The 16,436-nt window shown below is 51.1% G+C and overlaps 6 protein-coding genes across 6 annotated transcripts; 2 read left to right on the top strand and 4 right to left on the bottom strand.

Annotated features, from left to right (window-relative positions):
• Positions 1-147: 147 nt before the first annotated feature.
• On the top strand, positions 148-1,145 carry N7484_007734 (inositol monophosphatase family protein; the record flags this gene model as incomplete). The annotated part of the gene is made up of 3 exons (XM_057118121.1): positions 148-265; positions 331-412; positions 470-1,145. 3 exons carry the CDS (start codon positions 148-150, stop codon positions 1,143-1,145), a joined length of 876 nt encoding a protein of 291 aa, XP_056971156.1.
• Positions 1,146-1,270: 125 nt separating this feature from the next.
• On the bottom strand, positions 1,271-4,438 carry N7484_007733 (lipase ROG1 family protein; the record flags this gene model as incomplete). Its single annotated transcript, XM_057118120.1, has 2 exons — positions 1,271-4,142; positions 4,248-4,438. The coding sequence occupies 2 exons, from the start codon at positions 4,436-4,438 to the stop codon at positions 1,271-1,273; spliced, it is 3,063 nt and encodes a 1,020-aa protein (XP_056971155.1).
• Positions 4,439-4,788: 350 nt separating this feature from the next.
• N7484_007732 (diacylglycerol/lipid kinase family protein) lies at positions 4,789-6,117 on the bottom strand (the record flags this gene model as incomplete). Its single annotated transcript, XM_057118119.1, has 1 exon — positions 4,789-6,117. One exon carries the CDS (start codon positions 6,115-6,117, stop codon positions 4,789-4,791), a length of 1,329 nt encoding a protein of 442 aa, XP_056971154.1.
• Positions 6,118-6,323: 206 nt separating this feature from the next.
• Positions 6,324-10,310, bottom strand: N7484_007731 (inositol polyphosphate kinase VIP1; the record flags this gene model as incomplete). The annotated part of the gene is made up of 3 exons (XM_057118118.1): positions 6,324-6,411; positions 6,473-7,787; positions 7,895-10,310. 3 exons carry the CDS (start codon positions 10,308-10,310, stop codon positions 6,324-6,326), a joined length of 3,819 nt encoding a protein of 1,272 aa, XP_056971153.1.
• Positions 10,311-11,152: 842 nt separating this feature from the next.
• N7484_007730 (rRNA-processing protein UTP21) lies at positions 11,153-14,550 on the top strand (the record flags this gene model as incomplete). The annotated part of the gene is made up of 5 exons (XM_057118117.1): positions 11,153-11,275; positions 11,368-12,858; positions 12,917-13,186; positions 13,257-13,895; positions 13,948-14,550. The coding sequence occupies 5 exons, from the start codon at positions 11,153-11,155 to the stop codon at positions 14,548-14,550; spliced, it is 3,126 nt and encodes a 1,041-aa protein (XP_056971152.1).
• A 766-nt stretch (positions 14,551-15,316) lies between these two features.
• Positions 15,317-16,100, bottom strand: N7484_007729 (rRNA-processing FCF1 family protein; the record flags this gene model as incomplete). The annotated part of the gene is made up of 4 exons (XM_057118116.1): positions 15,317-15,398; positions 15,479-15,841; positions 15,903-15,965; positions 16,030-16,100. The coding sequence occupies 4 exons, from the start codon at positions 16,098-16,100 to the stop codon at positions 15,317-15,319; spliced, it is 579 nt and encodes a 192-aa protein (XP_056971151.1).
• Positions 16,101-16,436: the final 336 nt, after the last annotated feature.

The raw sequence follows: 16,436 nt of genomic DNA, 5'->3' as shown, positions 1-16,436 counted from the left end.
AGAATTCCTGGCCAGAAAGTAAAGTCAAGTTGCATCTTCATCTTCGCACTGTAGTCCCCTCTTTTAACTTCTCTAGCGTCAGACCCGTTCTCTTCCCCTCTTCCCTCCCGCACTTCGTCTCGATCACATATAACCACTTTTCACACGATGACTGCCCCTAATTTGAACGAAATTCATGACTTTCTGGTATCGTTGGCCCACCAGGCGGGCGAAATTATCACAAATGCTCTGCCCGAAACCAGTGGTACCGGGTCCAAGAAGAACAGTCCGTGACAATGAAGTTTGTATACGATACATGGGATCCACTAATATTTGAATTGAGCCTTGCAGGTGCCGACTTGGTCACCGAATATGATCGGGCAGTGGAGACGATGATTTCGACTTCGCTCAAGGAGAAATATCCCGATTACGAGTAGGCTCTCCATTGCCACCGTCCAGATGTGAATTCCATACTGAAAGTACGCAACAGGTTTCATGGCGAGGAAACCTATGACCCCAATCGGCCTTTGACCGATGCTCCCACGTTCATCGTGGATCCCATTGATGGTACGGTGAATTTTGTACACAGCTTCCCGTATGCCTGTGTTTCTCTGGGCTTCGCCGTGGGCCGAGTTCCCGCTGTGGGGGTGGTCTACAACCCGTTCACCAAGACCTTGCATTCCGCGATTCGAGGCCAAGGTGCATTTCTTAACCGGGAGACCCGCCTGCCGCTAAAGGGGGAGAATGTAGAGCCCCTCTCGGGGCTTGCCAATGCCCTCATCAGCATCGAATGGGGCTCCGATCGCAGCGGGCCCAATTGGGAGACCAAGGTCCGGACGTTTGCGAAACTTGGTCAGGCGAAAGAGAACGGGGGCGCGATGGTGCGCTCCATGCGGAGTTTGGGATCGGCCGCGCTCAACATGTGTGCAGTTGCGGAGGGTACCATGGACCTGTACTGGGAAGGGGGATGCTGGGAGTGGGATGTCTGTGCAGCGTGGGTCATCCTGACCGAGGCGGGAGGCATCATAGTCGATGGGAATCCCAACGGGTGGAAGGCTTCTTTGGATGGGCGGAAGTACCTGGCGGTTCGAGGAGCCCCCGAAGCCGGGCAGAAGCAGCTTGTGGAAGAGTTCTGGAGCAATATCCAAGGCCAATTGGACTACTAGCGCGCAATGCAGAGAGAATCTCGTGTGTACGTGGAATCTAGATAGAAGGTCGTTATTAATTACAGGGTATGCGTGCTATATACAAAATCTTCTGATATCCCCCGCGGTTCCAAGGCATTCATTTTTCATGGCCGCAGCGTGGGGGACCAACGAAAGCCAGCGTCGTCTTTCTCGTCCAGCCCGGATTCACAATTATCATCTTCATCTACCTGGCGATCCGTCCATCGCGCTGAATCTTGTCGAGAAACCTCGGCATAGTGAGATTGTCCATTGGTGCTGCTCGTTTTGTGGGATTCGTGCTCAGCCGGGAATGTTTCTGCTCTTTCATGCATTGAGAAATGTGCGAAGGGTCGAGAAGGTCCCGGACAATCGTGGAAATGATTCGGTCCCAAACGAGGGGTCTGTACTGGATCCCCATTGGAGTCGTCATTTTGGCCTTCAACTTCGTCGCCGGAGCTAGTTGGCCCAACACCAGGCGACTTGGCCCGCTCCACCGTTTGTTGCAACGTATCGTCTGTCTCCACAGCCTCGGTATGTCCAAAGTGCGTATCGACCAAGTGTTTCACGACAGGCCATCCGTAGGCATTGGTGAACATGCGTCGTACAATAATATTATTATGGGCGTCGGGCTCGAGGCGCACAAGGACCTTGCGCCAGGTCAAATCGCGGTGATAGGCACGGGCAATCTTTTCTTCGACCTTCAATCCACTTTCCCCAAGGTTGGCCGAGACGTTGGAGGGGACTTGGGTGGCCGCGGGTGCCGCTTTCGAGCTCTTATTCTGCAAAGAACTGAACGCTATGGTTCGTCGTTTCACGGGTAATGGGGGTGGGATGTCGTCCGAGTGATAGATTCGATCATGAAAAATGGTCCGTGGGCGGGCTGAAGGGTCCAGAATGAAGTCGGTGGGCGGTAAAGGTGGCATCAGTAGGTCGCCTGCGGACTCAAAAAAGGTCGTCTTGGGGGGCGTATGCAATCCTTCTTCATCCTCATACAAGGAATTTCCCCGGACTAAAGGAGCAGGACTCTCGTTAGCATCAAAGGACGCGAGAGTCTGGCTGCGCCTGTAGATTTTGGTATGTTTCGGGCGCGGAGGAGGCTTGGTCTCTTTTGTGCGGAACAAGGAGAGAAAAGTGCTAAGAGGACCAGATGAGGCATTTCCAGCAACGTTCTCCTTCGGTCCGACATCTGCCACTTGGCTGTGATGCGATGAATGTCTCTTCGACGCAATGAACTGACCCGAGGTGGGAGGGGATGGGTCTTCCAGAGCCAGGGCTTCGTGCTCGTCCAACGAAGAACTACCCTCGGCCAGTCCTGGTAGTTCACCGGGACGAGCAATCTGGGGGGACTTAGAATTGGCTCCAGTCAACTCTGCCCAGCCCCATTCGGCCATGGTTCCAACAATACCGTTATCTCTTCTCGCCTTCTCCACTCGATCAAGGCCTCTCCAGTCCAGGAAGAGCAAACAAGATGTCCGCAAGGGAACAATTCCATCGTTCACCACATTCGAATAAACAGTACGATGCTGAAACTTCTGCAAGGCCTCGTGAGCGGGCCCACAAGGCAAGATTCGCAGAAGTGGCTTGGACCCTGGATCGGGATTGCTTTGATCTTTGGCCGCGTCACCTCGCCCACCAATGATAGCGCCCCAGCCGCTTCGTACCTTCGGTGCCGTCCAGCTTAACCCAAGATCTTGTCCTGTTCGACCGACCAGACCCAAATCAAGGGCAAAACGGACGTACATGGGGTTCTCGTTGCTAAGTCCCAGAAAGGGGGTTGCGAGGGCAATGAAATTGACCGGTCTAATCTGCTCGAAGAAATGGGGTGAGTGTTTGTGAATATATGCGATAGCATAGGTTTGAATCAGACCACCAAGAGAGTGTCCGATGAAACTAATGCCGGTGATTTGGTATGCATGGTCAGCCCCAGCAGCAAATCCATCTTGGTCCACAGAAGCATGAGGATCCGAGAAATTAGCCTCATCCTTCCGTGAACTGAAAGGGCGAGGAAATGTTTTGGACTTGGGGCCCTTCAGAGGGAAGTAGGGTTGGTCGGGATATGTCATCAACAAGATATACTTGGCCAAGCGTTTCCCAAGATACTGAATACCACGTTCGGTGCGAACTGCATTGCCTGCAAATCCTCGGACAACGATCTCCTCGTCATCCGCCTCGGTATTCTCTTGGTCTTTTCTCTTCTTGACCTTGTTCGTAGCCGCGTCGATGCTTTCCTTGAGATAGAGCATGTCCGCACCCAGATTACTATGCAAGCCATGGGTCACCACAACCAAGTGTATTCGCTTCTTTGGCAGGATATCAGAACTCTCGGTCATATTGCCCGGCTCTTCTGGCTCAAGGTTGTGGGTTCCAATCCCAGAGCCAGTCTCAACCGGATTGGTTTTTGACGGCAATGGTGGGCTGTTCCATAGACTAGTGGTGTCATCCACGCGTAGTGTGATAGACTTCGAAAATACACCTGTGGTGGCCACGACCTGTAAACCCTTGGTCCCTGGCAGCCAGTGATCCTGTAACTTCCCAGGAGGCCCCATTCCAGCCGCTGACGGCCCACCGGCCGAAAAGAACTCCAAAGATTTGGCGTCACGGGCAACCAGCATTTCAAAATGGACCGCCGCACTGTTAGAGAATATCACCTGAGACACAATCTCAATCACCCAAGTTACCGTCGAGGGACCATCGGGCCCCAGATGACCCGCCGCGAGGTTGTGAGAGCCTCCGAAAGGGGTCGGCAACTTAATAGTCGCATCCCAGTTTCCACCGGCTTTCAAATACGGTTCGAATTGGGGCAAACCATCTGTTTCTTGTTCGTTATACTTGCTGTTGGGGTCAAATGTAGATGGATAGCAGGATGCGTAGAGGGTGTACGGGCCATGGAGATAGGCGGCTCGTAGTGGAATGGCCGAGGCATTTTTTACCCTAACATACAGTTGCGCAGGGAGAGGGAGGATGGGATCGGCAGCTGGCGTGTAGGTCAACGTGTATCTATTCATGCATGCTCGTCAGCTTCATGGATTGCTCGGAAAACCGCGGTTCGCCCGAAGGGTGCGAACGGGGTTTGGAGCGGGTTCGAAGGGAGATGAAGCGAACCTGACAACCTCTCCAACGCGCACGCTGCCCGTTTGATAAGTTAACAGCATCTCTGGAGCCGGATTTGCGTTCACGAGGCTCTGGCGCCACCCAGCGAGCGTGTAGAAGCGGGACGCGCCTTCGGTGCGGGAGTCGGCTACCGCTCGATCTGGGGTTTGCGAAGCTGAATACGTTCTGGGTGTGATCAGCATCGAATTTAACGACCGGGCCCATTATTTGACGAGAGTGTATATTCAGTGTAACGACATGGCCAACCTGCTTCTCACATGGGTGAGTGCGCAAACACGGGGATCGGTTGATTCGGGAGTTGGCAGATTGCGGCTGTCGATCATGCGTGATTGTCGTTCCACGATAATTGTACATGTCCTGAATGTTCTATTTTCTCATAGATATATATAAATACTATACAATATGTTGAAACTTTCGATGCAACAAGATTGTGGGGAGAAAGGGCAGCCATTCTACGTCAAAATATAATTTCATTTTACCTCCTATAATCATTCTACAATCATTCTATGCGGTTCAAGGGCTCAACATAGGCTCACGGTTTAATGATCTGCAGGAGTCGTCTGGGCTCCATCCGCAATTCTAACCACCCGCCTTTCTCTACCACGACAATTTTACCGTCAATGCACACTCGTCTCCATCGTTCCAAGTCTTCCTGGAACTCGATTCGTACTTGTTCAACGGCGGCATAAGTGACTGGTGCCTCCTGCACATGCTGCCCCCCTTGGTAAGCCAGGGTCATGAGGCGCATTGCTTCTTCCGCTGGTAGAGGGCCAAATCGTAAGAACCGCATTTGTTCGCCCAACGGCTCCGATTCCGGTGAGATGAGGAAGTCTTTCTCTAGTCGAGGAACGAGACTAGCTAGAACATACATATGCTCATCACTCTCAATCGTCTCTTTCTGGCCATCTACCGTCAGATAGGTAATCTTGCCTCGGAATCGATGTGGTTCGGCGCCGTCCGAAGGATACAAAAGCTCTTTGGCTGCCATCTTAAACCTCTCCGATCCAAACTTGCGATATTCCACGGTATCGCTGTCGGCAACCAGGGCTGCATGTAGTCCCCAGCTTGCCACGACAGCACCATAGACGGTTTGGTGGGAGACATCGGACTCGGGACTTAAAGGTTGCCTCTGGCGCCCCTCATCAACAACGAGTTGACTCCCAGGAGATAATGTCGCCGCAAAGATCGGCACGGGTGATGGTTCACCTCTGAGCAATGCCGCGAGGCTTGAGGCTGGACCAGATCGTAGTCCGATGGAGCTCGCCATGGCATTGCCAGTCCCACAGGGGATGAGAGCGATACGCGGGGGCACTTGAATGGGTCGGTTGGATTGATAGAAAACATCGAGAATATCAACAAGACCCCCATCACCTGAAAGGAGAATAATGGTCTGAGGGATTCCTGCGCAGGCGCGCTCTAAGAACCGAGATAGAGACAGCTTGCTGATTGTCTGAGAGGACTGCGTTTCGTGGGCCTGATAACTGACACCTAGATGGGAGAGAAAGGGCTCTAAGATATCGCGGAAAACTGTTTGGGCCGATCCCGTCCCTGACAGGGTGGATATGATGACTTGCACTGGCTCGGAGAGTCGTAGATGATCTGGAAGCTTCACTAAATAGGGTGATAGTGCAGAGGGCAGGGACGGGATGGCTGTGTTTTCCAAGTATCCAAGCTCCTCGACATTTTCACCAGTCACCAGGAAGAGCACCTGGTATCCGGACAAAGAGGTGGAGGGCACAACTCCGATGATATTGGTGACATTAATATGCCCTTGGGCACCGGTGTTAGAGGTACAGTGCAAGATGTCTCCCGTCACCTCTACTGTGTCTATCGCGGTGTTCCAGTCAAACGAAGCGGCCATTTTGATTGAAGGAAATCCTCCAGAGCGAGACGGGATCTTGTACGGAGTAAAGGATGTCAAGATGTTCAGTTGATAAGCATTATCGATAAGCTCGGCGGGGTTGTTTGTGGACCCTGCAGACAGGTTTCACAGGCCGTAACAAATAACATTGTACAAGGAACTATAAGTACAATCTATCGAAACAATAGAATCCACATTCATCAACACTAGTAAAAAGTATCCTGTTCTTCGGGCGGCGATGGCACATGTTTATCACTCAAGTTCACCGCAATAAAGGACTTGGGGAGTTTGACTCTGTACAAAACGGTCAGTATAACATGTAGAGAGAGAGAGAGAATAACCAAGGTCCACTTACGTATCAAATTTTGCTTTGAGGGTCTCGATCACCTCTTTCCAATCCTGATGTGCCGTCAAGCTACGGCGTGGGGCGCACCCGATCGCGTGCCGGGAGTCAAGTTGCACGTCAAGTGGATCGAAAGCGTGGCATCCGGGGCTGATAGAGATGCGGATGGAGTAGGAGTTGACGTCCGACTCGCTATCCCGGGCTTCGTAGAGCTCGAAACAGATCTGGGAGAGATAGTCAAGCTCGGGAATGGTGCTGCGGGCGATCTTGGTCTGAATGCCACCTTCGAGGATGCAGTTCAAAAGCGTGTAGATATGGGACTCCTTGGTGAAGTAAAAGAAGGACTTCGCATCCGAAGATGCCTGCACTTCTTCCAAGTCTCGGACAATTTCTTGAAGAAGCGGGAGAGATGTAAGAAGACCGATTTCAAGTTTCTCGCTGTCCGTGATGCCATATTCTTGGGGCGTGACATAGTCGAAAAGGACTTTGGCAAGCTTATATAGCTCTCGGAGCTTGGAAAGACGCTCGTCCATCTTGCATTTATTGGAGTTCGAGCCGGGGTAGAGCTTGAAATAATGGTCGTATGAATCGTCCAGTGCCCGAAGATGCGGTAGAGATTCGAGGGCTTGGAGTCGCTTTTTCAAGCCGAACCGCTGGGCGAGTGTCGGGTTCTCTGCACGCTCCTCGGTCTTCTCATTCCCGGATTCTGCGCCATTCCGACTTTCCACGATTGACTCGGCCTTGACCGGACTCTTGCCTTTGACGCTGCACTTGTCATCATCATCGCGGTCGCTGTCTGGTGGCATAAAGACCCATTCCAGAAACTGTCTATTGTGCAAAGCATCGAACTTCATACTATCGTACAGTTCAGACAACTTGCTGGGATCCACCTTTTCGGTATCACAGAACTCGGCAAAGAGCTTTTCCCATCGCTCTTTGAAGAGGCGTGGGTCTTCTCCCGCACACCATCGCCCCTGGACATTGGAGATATGTGGTTGGTCAGGTTGCGAATTCAGCTGGTCGGGATCCTCGGCGTTCTGCAATGAAGGCTCCAATTTGTCAAAGTTATGGCGCATGACACTACGATGGAACTTCATCAGCTCCACCACCGTAGAAAGAACGACAGATGGTTCTGGAATGTTGGTATCTTTGGGCCATGCAAATTGTGAAGGGGCAGATCCCTCTCTCAGGAGCAGCTTCAGCTTCTTTTTGACTTTATCCATAACATCTTTAGCGGCATTGGAGTCATCAAGTAGATCCTTTCGAACTTGAATAAGGTCTACTGGGATTTCTTTTTGGTCCAGAAAAGAGCAAGCCCAGATTTGAGCTGATTCGTCTTGTCAGTAGGGATTTTTTTATAAAAAAAAAAAAAAAAAAAAAAAAAAAAAAGGGAAGGCATGACGGCGAGTCTGCATTTGAGAAGATCCCACTTACCACTTGTGCTTACTCGACGCTCGGAGCTGGTGAAAAGACGGACATTATTGAGAGCCTCCTTATTCATCAGTTTAAGATCGTCACGCATGTTCAAGCCCAGGTCCTGCGATTGATAGCGTGCTGCATGTGTAGGTTCCCCTCCCCATTTGATGATCAGCTGGAGTTTATCCAAGATCAAGTCATTCTCCACGGCAGAAAAGCGAGAGAATGTAGGGCCAGAGATGGAGTCGCTCCGCGTCTGTGACCCGCGCAAGGCTTCGCTGTCTTGCCCAGCTTCGCTTTGTATGGGCGAAACAGGTTCCTCGGGAGCTGTTTTGCATGATGGCGATGGGGCGGCTGAAGCTGGGACTTGCTCCCGCATTTCCTCAGGTCTGCGCTTCCGGAACATAGGCTTGATCTGTACCTTGGTTCCAGGCCAGCCGCCTTTCTTCTCCAAGGATATACGAAGAAGGTTCAATTTGTCCAAATCCTCGAGACCCTGTTCCAGAGCTAGGTTCACGGCATCAGAAACACTGGAGAGGGCCGCTGCTCCTTTAATCACCACCTCCTCTTGATGCCCCTTTAGAAGATCCACAAAAGGCTGACTGTGAAAGGTAAATTTGAACTTTTGCTTAGGTGTCCGATCTGCGTGCCGAATGACTGCTACCATTCCCTTGAGTTTCCAGGAATGTTTCGAGGCCGGAAGAGGCGGTAGGGCTCCTTCGCTGGCTTGATGAAGGGAAACAGCCGGTGACTTTGTGTTAGAAGGGCTGTAGCCGCGGGAATCTGGATGACAATCTCGCGAGTTCAGACTGCTTAGATTCATTGTAGGGTCGGCGCTCTCTAGCCCAGATGAGGATGCCAAAGAAGGAGCCCCGGTTGACACATCCGAGGGAGGAGCGTCATGGGCTCGGTGAGTATGTTGATTACCATAGAGGCGAGAAGTGCTTGGAGACTTTAATAGCGTTTTCAACGCTTGTCGATGAGAGCCCGCGGTACTTCTTCTGGATTGGCCCAGGTCCGGTGAAGGGGGTTCTGAGAGCTCCATTGAGCCTTCAACCTTGCGCATCTCGTTCCAGAAAGTATCGCGCAGAATCTGGGCGCATTTATCATAGTAATCATTGTTGTCTTTGACAAAACTCCAGCCATTCACGTCGATCACATAGCTCTTGTCCCCCACACGAAGCATATCAAAACCGCAGATTCGCTGACCGAATCCGTTCGAAATCTTCGAGGCAATAGCGGCTTCTTCTTTGCTCAGCTGGGTGATGTATCGTAGCTCCTTACCGTGCGTGTTTCGACGGACGAGCCCGTCGACAACTGGTGACTTGCGTGTCTCAGCATGACAAAAGTCAGGGCCCACTGTGTACGCTTTCACGTCTTCTGCATTGTCCACCCGAAGAAACTGCTCATACAGATAGCTCGTCCCGGTCTCCGTGACCGAACGAGGCACGGAGAGGTTAGCGTCGTATTCCGAGCTCTTGTTCCCGACTTTTCGGAAAAGCTTGCGTCCGCCACCGCCATACTGTTGATCGTTGGGGAAATAGATGTGGATATTGTGGTCTTCCCCATTAACGGGTTTCTCCACAAAGGGCTTGCGGAAAACTTTGCCATCCACAATGAGCGACTCGCCGTCCTCCGACATGGATACCTGCTGGGTTCTCGGGGCACCGCCTCCCGTGCCGTCTTCAGGGCCCTCCAGCTTGACCCCCGTCAGTCGGTATATGTGTTGAGCGAGATCTGGCGACTCCAAAACCGGCCCGCCATCGCGATTCACCTCGACTCTCTTGGGTGTGGGGACTCCCATTTGATCCAAAATCTTCAAACATAATCGTCGGTCCCACAACACCTTTTGCATCGGCAGGTCATTGACGCAGATTGGCTTCCGGAGTTTGGCATAGGCGATGGATTTGTCTAAGGGAAACCCATCCGAGAAGAAGGCGATCAGGAAATCACACACCGGCCAGTTCTCCACATCTTCATCTAGGATCACCTTATCTCCGAAGACAATCACCTCAAATTCGCCCTTGGCTTGGAGTCGAGTGAGAATGTTCTGGCTTGGCTTGCTGCGGGCTTTCACATCTAGGGCACAGACGCCAATCCTCCACAGTTTAGACCCACTAGGCTCCAGTTCACTGATAGAACTTGCCGCCGTACTGCCACTGAATCGTCGGGGGGTGCGACTGGAAGAACGGTTGGAATGGCCAAAACGCGGGGCCGAGCGAGTATCTGGGACCGTGTCCACTCGACTAGGCTTCATGGGTGAATGCTGGCCATGGGGCCGTGTTGACGTCAAGGGCTCCGTTGGCGGGATCTCCTTCAGCTCCGGGTCCAGGGAGAGCAGTGGTGAGCCTGAGCCCAGAATCTGGTCAAAGACCCCTTTCGATGAGCCCGCGTCGGCAGGTGAGCTGCCACCCTGACCATTGTCTGATTCCATCACACCGAGTGGTTTACCAGGTTCGAGGGGGAGGTAGGTGCGAAGAGGAAAGAAGAGGTCTCGGGTCGGTGATTAGAGGGGCAGTGGGGGGAAGTGCGGGTTCTCGCCGGAGATTGAAAACCAGCAATTAACCTTGGAATTGTACGGGCGACTGAATTGAACACATTACTTCACGTATACGTCAAAAGAGGGAAAGCTGGAAGATCCCTTTGGAAGCGTACGGAGTGGAACGAGAAAGAAAAAAAAAGTTAACTCATGGACGAAAGCGAACATACTACCCGAAAGCACAGAACATCATAACCTTATCTAGTGACAAAAATGCATGAAGATGAGGAGAGATTCTCTCGTATCTCATGGATCTTGGGATGTTTTCTTTGCTTTTTTTTATATCTTTTTCATTCTTTTAAGCTCAGTTTATCCGTGATCCTTCAGGTCTTGATTCTTCTTTAGATCTAGGAACTAGCAAGTCGTCCATATGTATTAAAATGAGCTTTGGGGTTCTTGAGAAATGTAAACTTTCTTCAATAGAGAGTCCTTACACCTAAGCCTAGAATCTTTATTGTAGATACCTATGGTGATACTTTGACTGGTGCATCCTCTGATACGGAGATGTGGATGCAGATCCCCAAGGCGGTGTACGAGCTTCAAGGCGGAGAAGGAAAAAAAAAAATTCTCGACGCATCTTCGATAGAAGACATCGACAAAGATGTTGTACTTTCGTTGATTACCGATTCTGCCTTCTCTGGTAGTGATAATTGTTCATTTATCTTCATTTTTCTTCCTGATCAACCCTTCCTTTTTCACCCGCTCGATATCATTGCCTTTCACACATCTTTTTCATCATGCCGGCCTTGGCCAATGATACTTTTGACTTGCCTCTGGCCAAGAGGCAGAAGAGGACGCTGAGTGAAGAAAAGAGGGTAGCTAACCAGCGTGGAGGATCCAAAATTTTCGCTCCATTCCGGGTACGTTTGAAACTGAGTTTAACTTGAGTTGATCTTCTCTCAATATTCTTCTTGTCTTCTAAGGTTCTCTTGCTAATGGGCTTCGAATCAAGACATTGGGACTTATTTCTCCAACTTCAGTGCCATTCACTAGTGTACGTCTGGGAAAGTCTACCTACCAGATCACGACATCGGTAGGCCATACGCTACAGACCTATGACTTGCGACGAGGTTTGAACTTGATCTTCTTGAGTCGGCCGCAAACTCCGGAGTTCATTACAGCGACATGTGCCTGGCAAGATAAGGTGTTTGCTGCTTGGGGTTACCTTCGCCGCCGTTCTCCTGGAGGGGTCTGGGTGTTCAAGCGTGGTAAACGAGTCGCATCCCTGGAAAGCCCGGACTTGGATGGGCCCATTGAACGCTTGGTGGTATTTGGGTCGTGGGTTGTTGGCTGCTGGACTGGCGGTCTTGAAGTGTGGAAGACAGGGAGCTACGAGCACTACGCCAGTCTACGACCCCAGGCGAACTCGGGTTCTGCGGGGGGAGCCATCTACGCAGGACTATTGTGCAACATGCCGACGTACCTGAACAAGATCTTCGTGGGACGCATGGATGGTGCCGTGGATATTTGGAATATTCGAAGCGGAAAGCTACTGCATACGTTGCCCCCACCGTCGTCCAACTCAGGACCGGTAACGGCGATCCACCCAACCCCCGCTCTGTCTCTCCTAGCCATTGCCCACAAGAGCGGTGCCTTGTCGATCCAAAATGTCGACTCGGGGCAACTCGTATTGTCACTCCGAACTCCCTCGGCACGCGCTCTGCCTGTGACATCAATCACATTCCGAAGTGATGGTCTTGGCGCAGGTCACGATGGCCGGAAGGCCGGCGTCATGGCTACTGCCGCCAGTGGGAGTGGTGATATCACCATGTGGGATTTGAATGATGGGGGCCGAGTGGCTGGTATCCTCCGTGGAGCCCATCGAGTAGCAAACCGAGACAATGGCACGGGTGTGAATCGTATCGAGTTCTTGGATGGACAGCCAGTGCTTGTGTCCTCAGGGGATGACAATGCCTTGAAAACATGGATATTTGACGAGACTCCGTTCTCTCCGACACCCCGGCCACTCCATGTACGAGGGGGCCACTCCGCCGCCGTCAGCGCACTTGAATTCTTGCCCGCTGCCTCCGATGGATCTGACTCTGGTGGGAAATGGCTTCTCAGTGCAAGCAAAGATTGTAGCCTCTGGGGGTTAAGTCTACGGAAAGATAGCCAACACGCCGAGATTTCGCAAGGCAATGTAGAGAGCAAGTCGAAGAAAATGGGTCCCACTGATCCATCTAACTCGGTGGTTGACCCTCTCAAGGCATCCGAGGTGACCTGTATTGCATGTTCTCTAAATCGAGATGGGGGCATGGGCATCACTACGTCGGGCCCCATATGGTCGAACCCCAAGTTCACCAATACCGAATCTACCAACTCCACTGGATGGGAAAGCGTCGTGACCGGTCACCGAGGAGACAAGTATGCGCGAACTTGGTTCTGGGGAAAGAAGAAAGCCGGCCGCTGGGCGTTTGGAACAAACGACGGCACCGAAGTCAAGGTACGTTTGGCATCCGCTGTGTTTCCCAGTTTAATTGTGACTGATCAAGATATCATAGAGCGTGGCTGTTTCTCAATGTGGAACTTTTGCAGTCATTGGATCCGCCGGGGGGTCCATCGATATGTTTAATCTACAATCCGGCCAACATCGGCAGAGCTTTCCATCTCGGGGATCCAAGTCTCGTGCCATGAAAATGCAGGGAGGGAGTGATTCGGCCTTTGCTTCCTCGCGCCCTATAGATGCCAGACACACGAAGGCGGTGACTGGATTGATGATTGATAATCTTAACCGGACCGTAATTAGTTGCGGCCTGGATGGGAAAGTCAAGGTAAGTCCCTCTATCCTCTTGAACAGCCTTTCACGCCGTCCGTACTGATCAATTTTCTTTCACTTCAAAGTTTTGGGATCTGCTTTCAGGCTCTTTGCTAGATGAATTGGATTGGAATCCAATGGCAGCAGTAACTGGCATTCGCTACAGTAAGACGAGCGAGCTGGTCGCATTCAGTTGTGATGACCTCTCTATTCGTGTGGTTGATCTTGAGACTAGAAAGCTAGTGCGTGAATTCTGGGGCTGTGTGGGTCAAGTTAACGATTTCATCTTCTCCAATGATGGCAGGTGGATCATTGCGGCGTCCATGGACTCCGTAATACGAGTCTGGGACTTGCCCACCGGACATCTCATCGACATCTTCCGCGTTTCCAGCACTTGCGTCTCATTGACCATGTCATCCACAGGGGAATTCCTCGCTACCGCACATGCCGGAAGCATTGGTATCAGTCTCTGGAGCAATCGTAGCCTGTTCATGCCCGTGTCCACCAAGAATATGGATGAGGATCTCATCGAAGATGTCGGTGTCCCCACCACATCGGGCGAGAGCGGCGCGGGTCTGGTTGAAGCGGCCTTCATGGAGGCCCCTGGGGCAGACGAGGCAGAAGGACCCGTACTGACAACTGAACAGCTGCAGCAGGATATGGTCACTCTCAGTCTGGTTCCTAAAAGCAAATGGCAGGCATTGGTCCATCTTGACTCTATCAAGGTACGCCCTCTCTTCCAATATGTGTGCGATGTTCTCACTAACAACGATTTAGGAACGCAATCGGCCCAAGGAAGCACCCAAGGCTCCTGAGAAGGCACCATTCTTTCTTCCCTCCATGCTCAGTGATACGCACTCTCAACCGCCGCATCAAGCCGCTGCTGAGGCCGCCGAGGCTGGGTCTCTCTCACACAACGTAGAGGTAGAGCGATCGCGTGTGTCCAAAATGCCAACTGGCGGGGTCAGTTCTGCATCCACCATCACTCAATTGCTCCAGTCCGGTCACGGAACTGGGAATTTCGATTCCTTGATTGAGCATCTCAAATCCCTTTCCCCAGCACGAGCTGACTTGGAGATTCGTTCTCTTGATCCTCGGGCGCGCAATGGATTCTCTGAGCTGTCCAGTTTTATCAAGGCCCTCACAATCCGTCTCAAACTAAGAAGAGATTTTGAGCTGGTCAACGCATGGATGGCGGTGTTCCTGAAAATTCATGCTGACACGGTGGAACTTTGTTCCCATCATGATGAACCCGAATACCATCTATTGCAAGAAGCCCTCACCTCTTGGGCCCATGAACAGGAACAGGAAGGCAGGCGTCTTGCTGAACTGGTTGGATACTGCCGTGGAGTTGTTGGATTTCTCCGATCTGCACGATAAGACATCCCATGTATACATAGTATAAGCAGTTTACATATTGATTGATTGAAATTTTTATGGTTTGATAATTTTCTTTCCGAGTTTACTACCCGCGACACCGACATGCTGGAATTAGAGGCTTTCCTGATGTCGTGGATCAAATTATTTGGTTCGGCCATTCCACACGTACAGTTGATGAGGGCTTGGACCCGTTAATAAGAAGACGCCAACCCCCCTACTTTACCACTGGGATTGATTTGTTGGGAAGAAGGAAGGAATCTTTACGACTATAGGCCAGGGGCACCGACTTTGCGCAGTGCGAAGGTACAATCATGCCGATTTGGGGTCTCTAAATATAGCCAAAGTCAGGCCTATTCAAGGCTCCCGCGATACCACCACAAGGTTGAGGAGGAATAAGCTATGTACAGTCAAAACCAATACCCTGGTGGATCTAAATCCCCAGTCTACAGCGCACGTAGAACCGACTGGGGTATCATTGATAACATTTGCCGTGCGACTTCACAAGAACCATCACGTCGTAATTGGCCAAGTCCACCTGAACTCAGGTTATAGGAAGATTCAAGACACTTGACGACGAGTCGGGTGGAGAGGCCGGTGTGTCTGCCGGACGGCGTTGATAATACCAAGTCAATGATGAAACCTCAAGGCAGACCTTTAGGTCGAATGTGGTGAGCAGGTCCGCTTGGCAACCCCTCACAAAAGACAGGGGAGTGGGGGTGAGGGCGGTCTAGGGCGTGTAGAAATATTGGACATAAGGATAATGTCCTCACTTCTCGGGAGCATCTGGCAGTCGTTCAATGATATATTTTCCGCGAGCAACGCTCATTATGGGTGCACCGGGTATTTTCCTATACTCTATGTCAAAAATGGGGGTCCCTGACATACTGTATTTTGATTTCGAGGCAAAACAGAGGCCAATGCGACTTACCGAATTCGCCTCTTGAGATCACGGTCGTTGGTCGCCACAATATAAACGCGGTGTTTAATAACCCGATCGACCAGACAATCATCAGCATAGGTGCCTGGGTGGTCGCATTTGATTCTCTCAAATCGAGGGTCCTTGGCGACACGGAGAGCCAGACGATACTTCTGGCCCAGCTTCTCCAGCTCAGCCAGCACACAATCAGTGATGACAGGAATACACTTCGCATACAGGCAGTCCATCATGGTTGGGATGACATCAAGCTTATGCTGAATGGTATGGGAAATAAAGTTGGTATCGACAAGAACGGAATACGGCGGTGCGAGGGCCGTATTATATTGGAAAAAAAGTGATGAAGGAGCCTGGGGTCTAGACACATCATTGTCAGTGGGCGCTGGTGTGAGTCTCAAAAAGTATGCGAGGAACCTACGCTTCCCGAACTACATCATCTTTGCCGGTTTTTCCTTTCTTGTCGTCCTTGTCATTTCCTTTGCTAGAGGGCGTTATTAGCAGCAAGTAAAATCAAGGTTGCCGCAACCTTGAGAGAGGGAACAAACAGGCGGTTATCGCGTTGAGAGATTGCTCTCTTAGTTACTGCGAACTTGCGTACTTTCTTTTGAACGCCCATGATGAATTCTTAGGTGTAGTGGGAAAGGTAGGGCGGTCGCAAGAAGGGAAGATTCAAATAAAATCTTGAAAGTGAAGAATTTCGATAGATAACGACGGATCTCCTATCGGTGCATGACTAAGCCAGCTTATGTAAGTAGGTAACGTATTTCACCACCGAGCGAGCCACACGGTCAGCTGGGCCACCCCAAAATATATAGTAAGTTCGATAAATTATAACTTAGGATCACAACAACAACGCATAAAAATTATATCAAATTTTCAATGATGTTTCTTCAAGATAATTTCAGTTTACAATTGGATTTTGGTGCAATTTAATGTAGGGCTCTACGATAAT

The sequence above is a fragment of the Penicillium longicatenatum genome, assembly GCF_028827895.1.
Source record: "Penicillium longicatenatum strain IBT 33135 chromosome Unknown contig_4_segment0_segment0, whole genome shotgun sequence".
NCBI classification, from domain to species: domain Eukaryota; kingdom Fungi; phylum Ascomycota; class Eurotiomycetes; order Eurotiales; family Aspergillaceae; genus Penicillium; species Penicillium longicatenatum.
The sequence above is the reverse complement of the archived record's forward strand: the minus strand, read 5'-3'. Positions and strand labels throughout refer to the sequence as shown.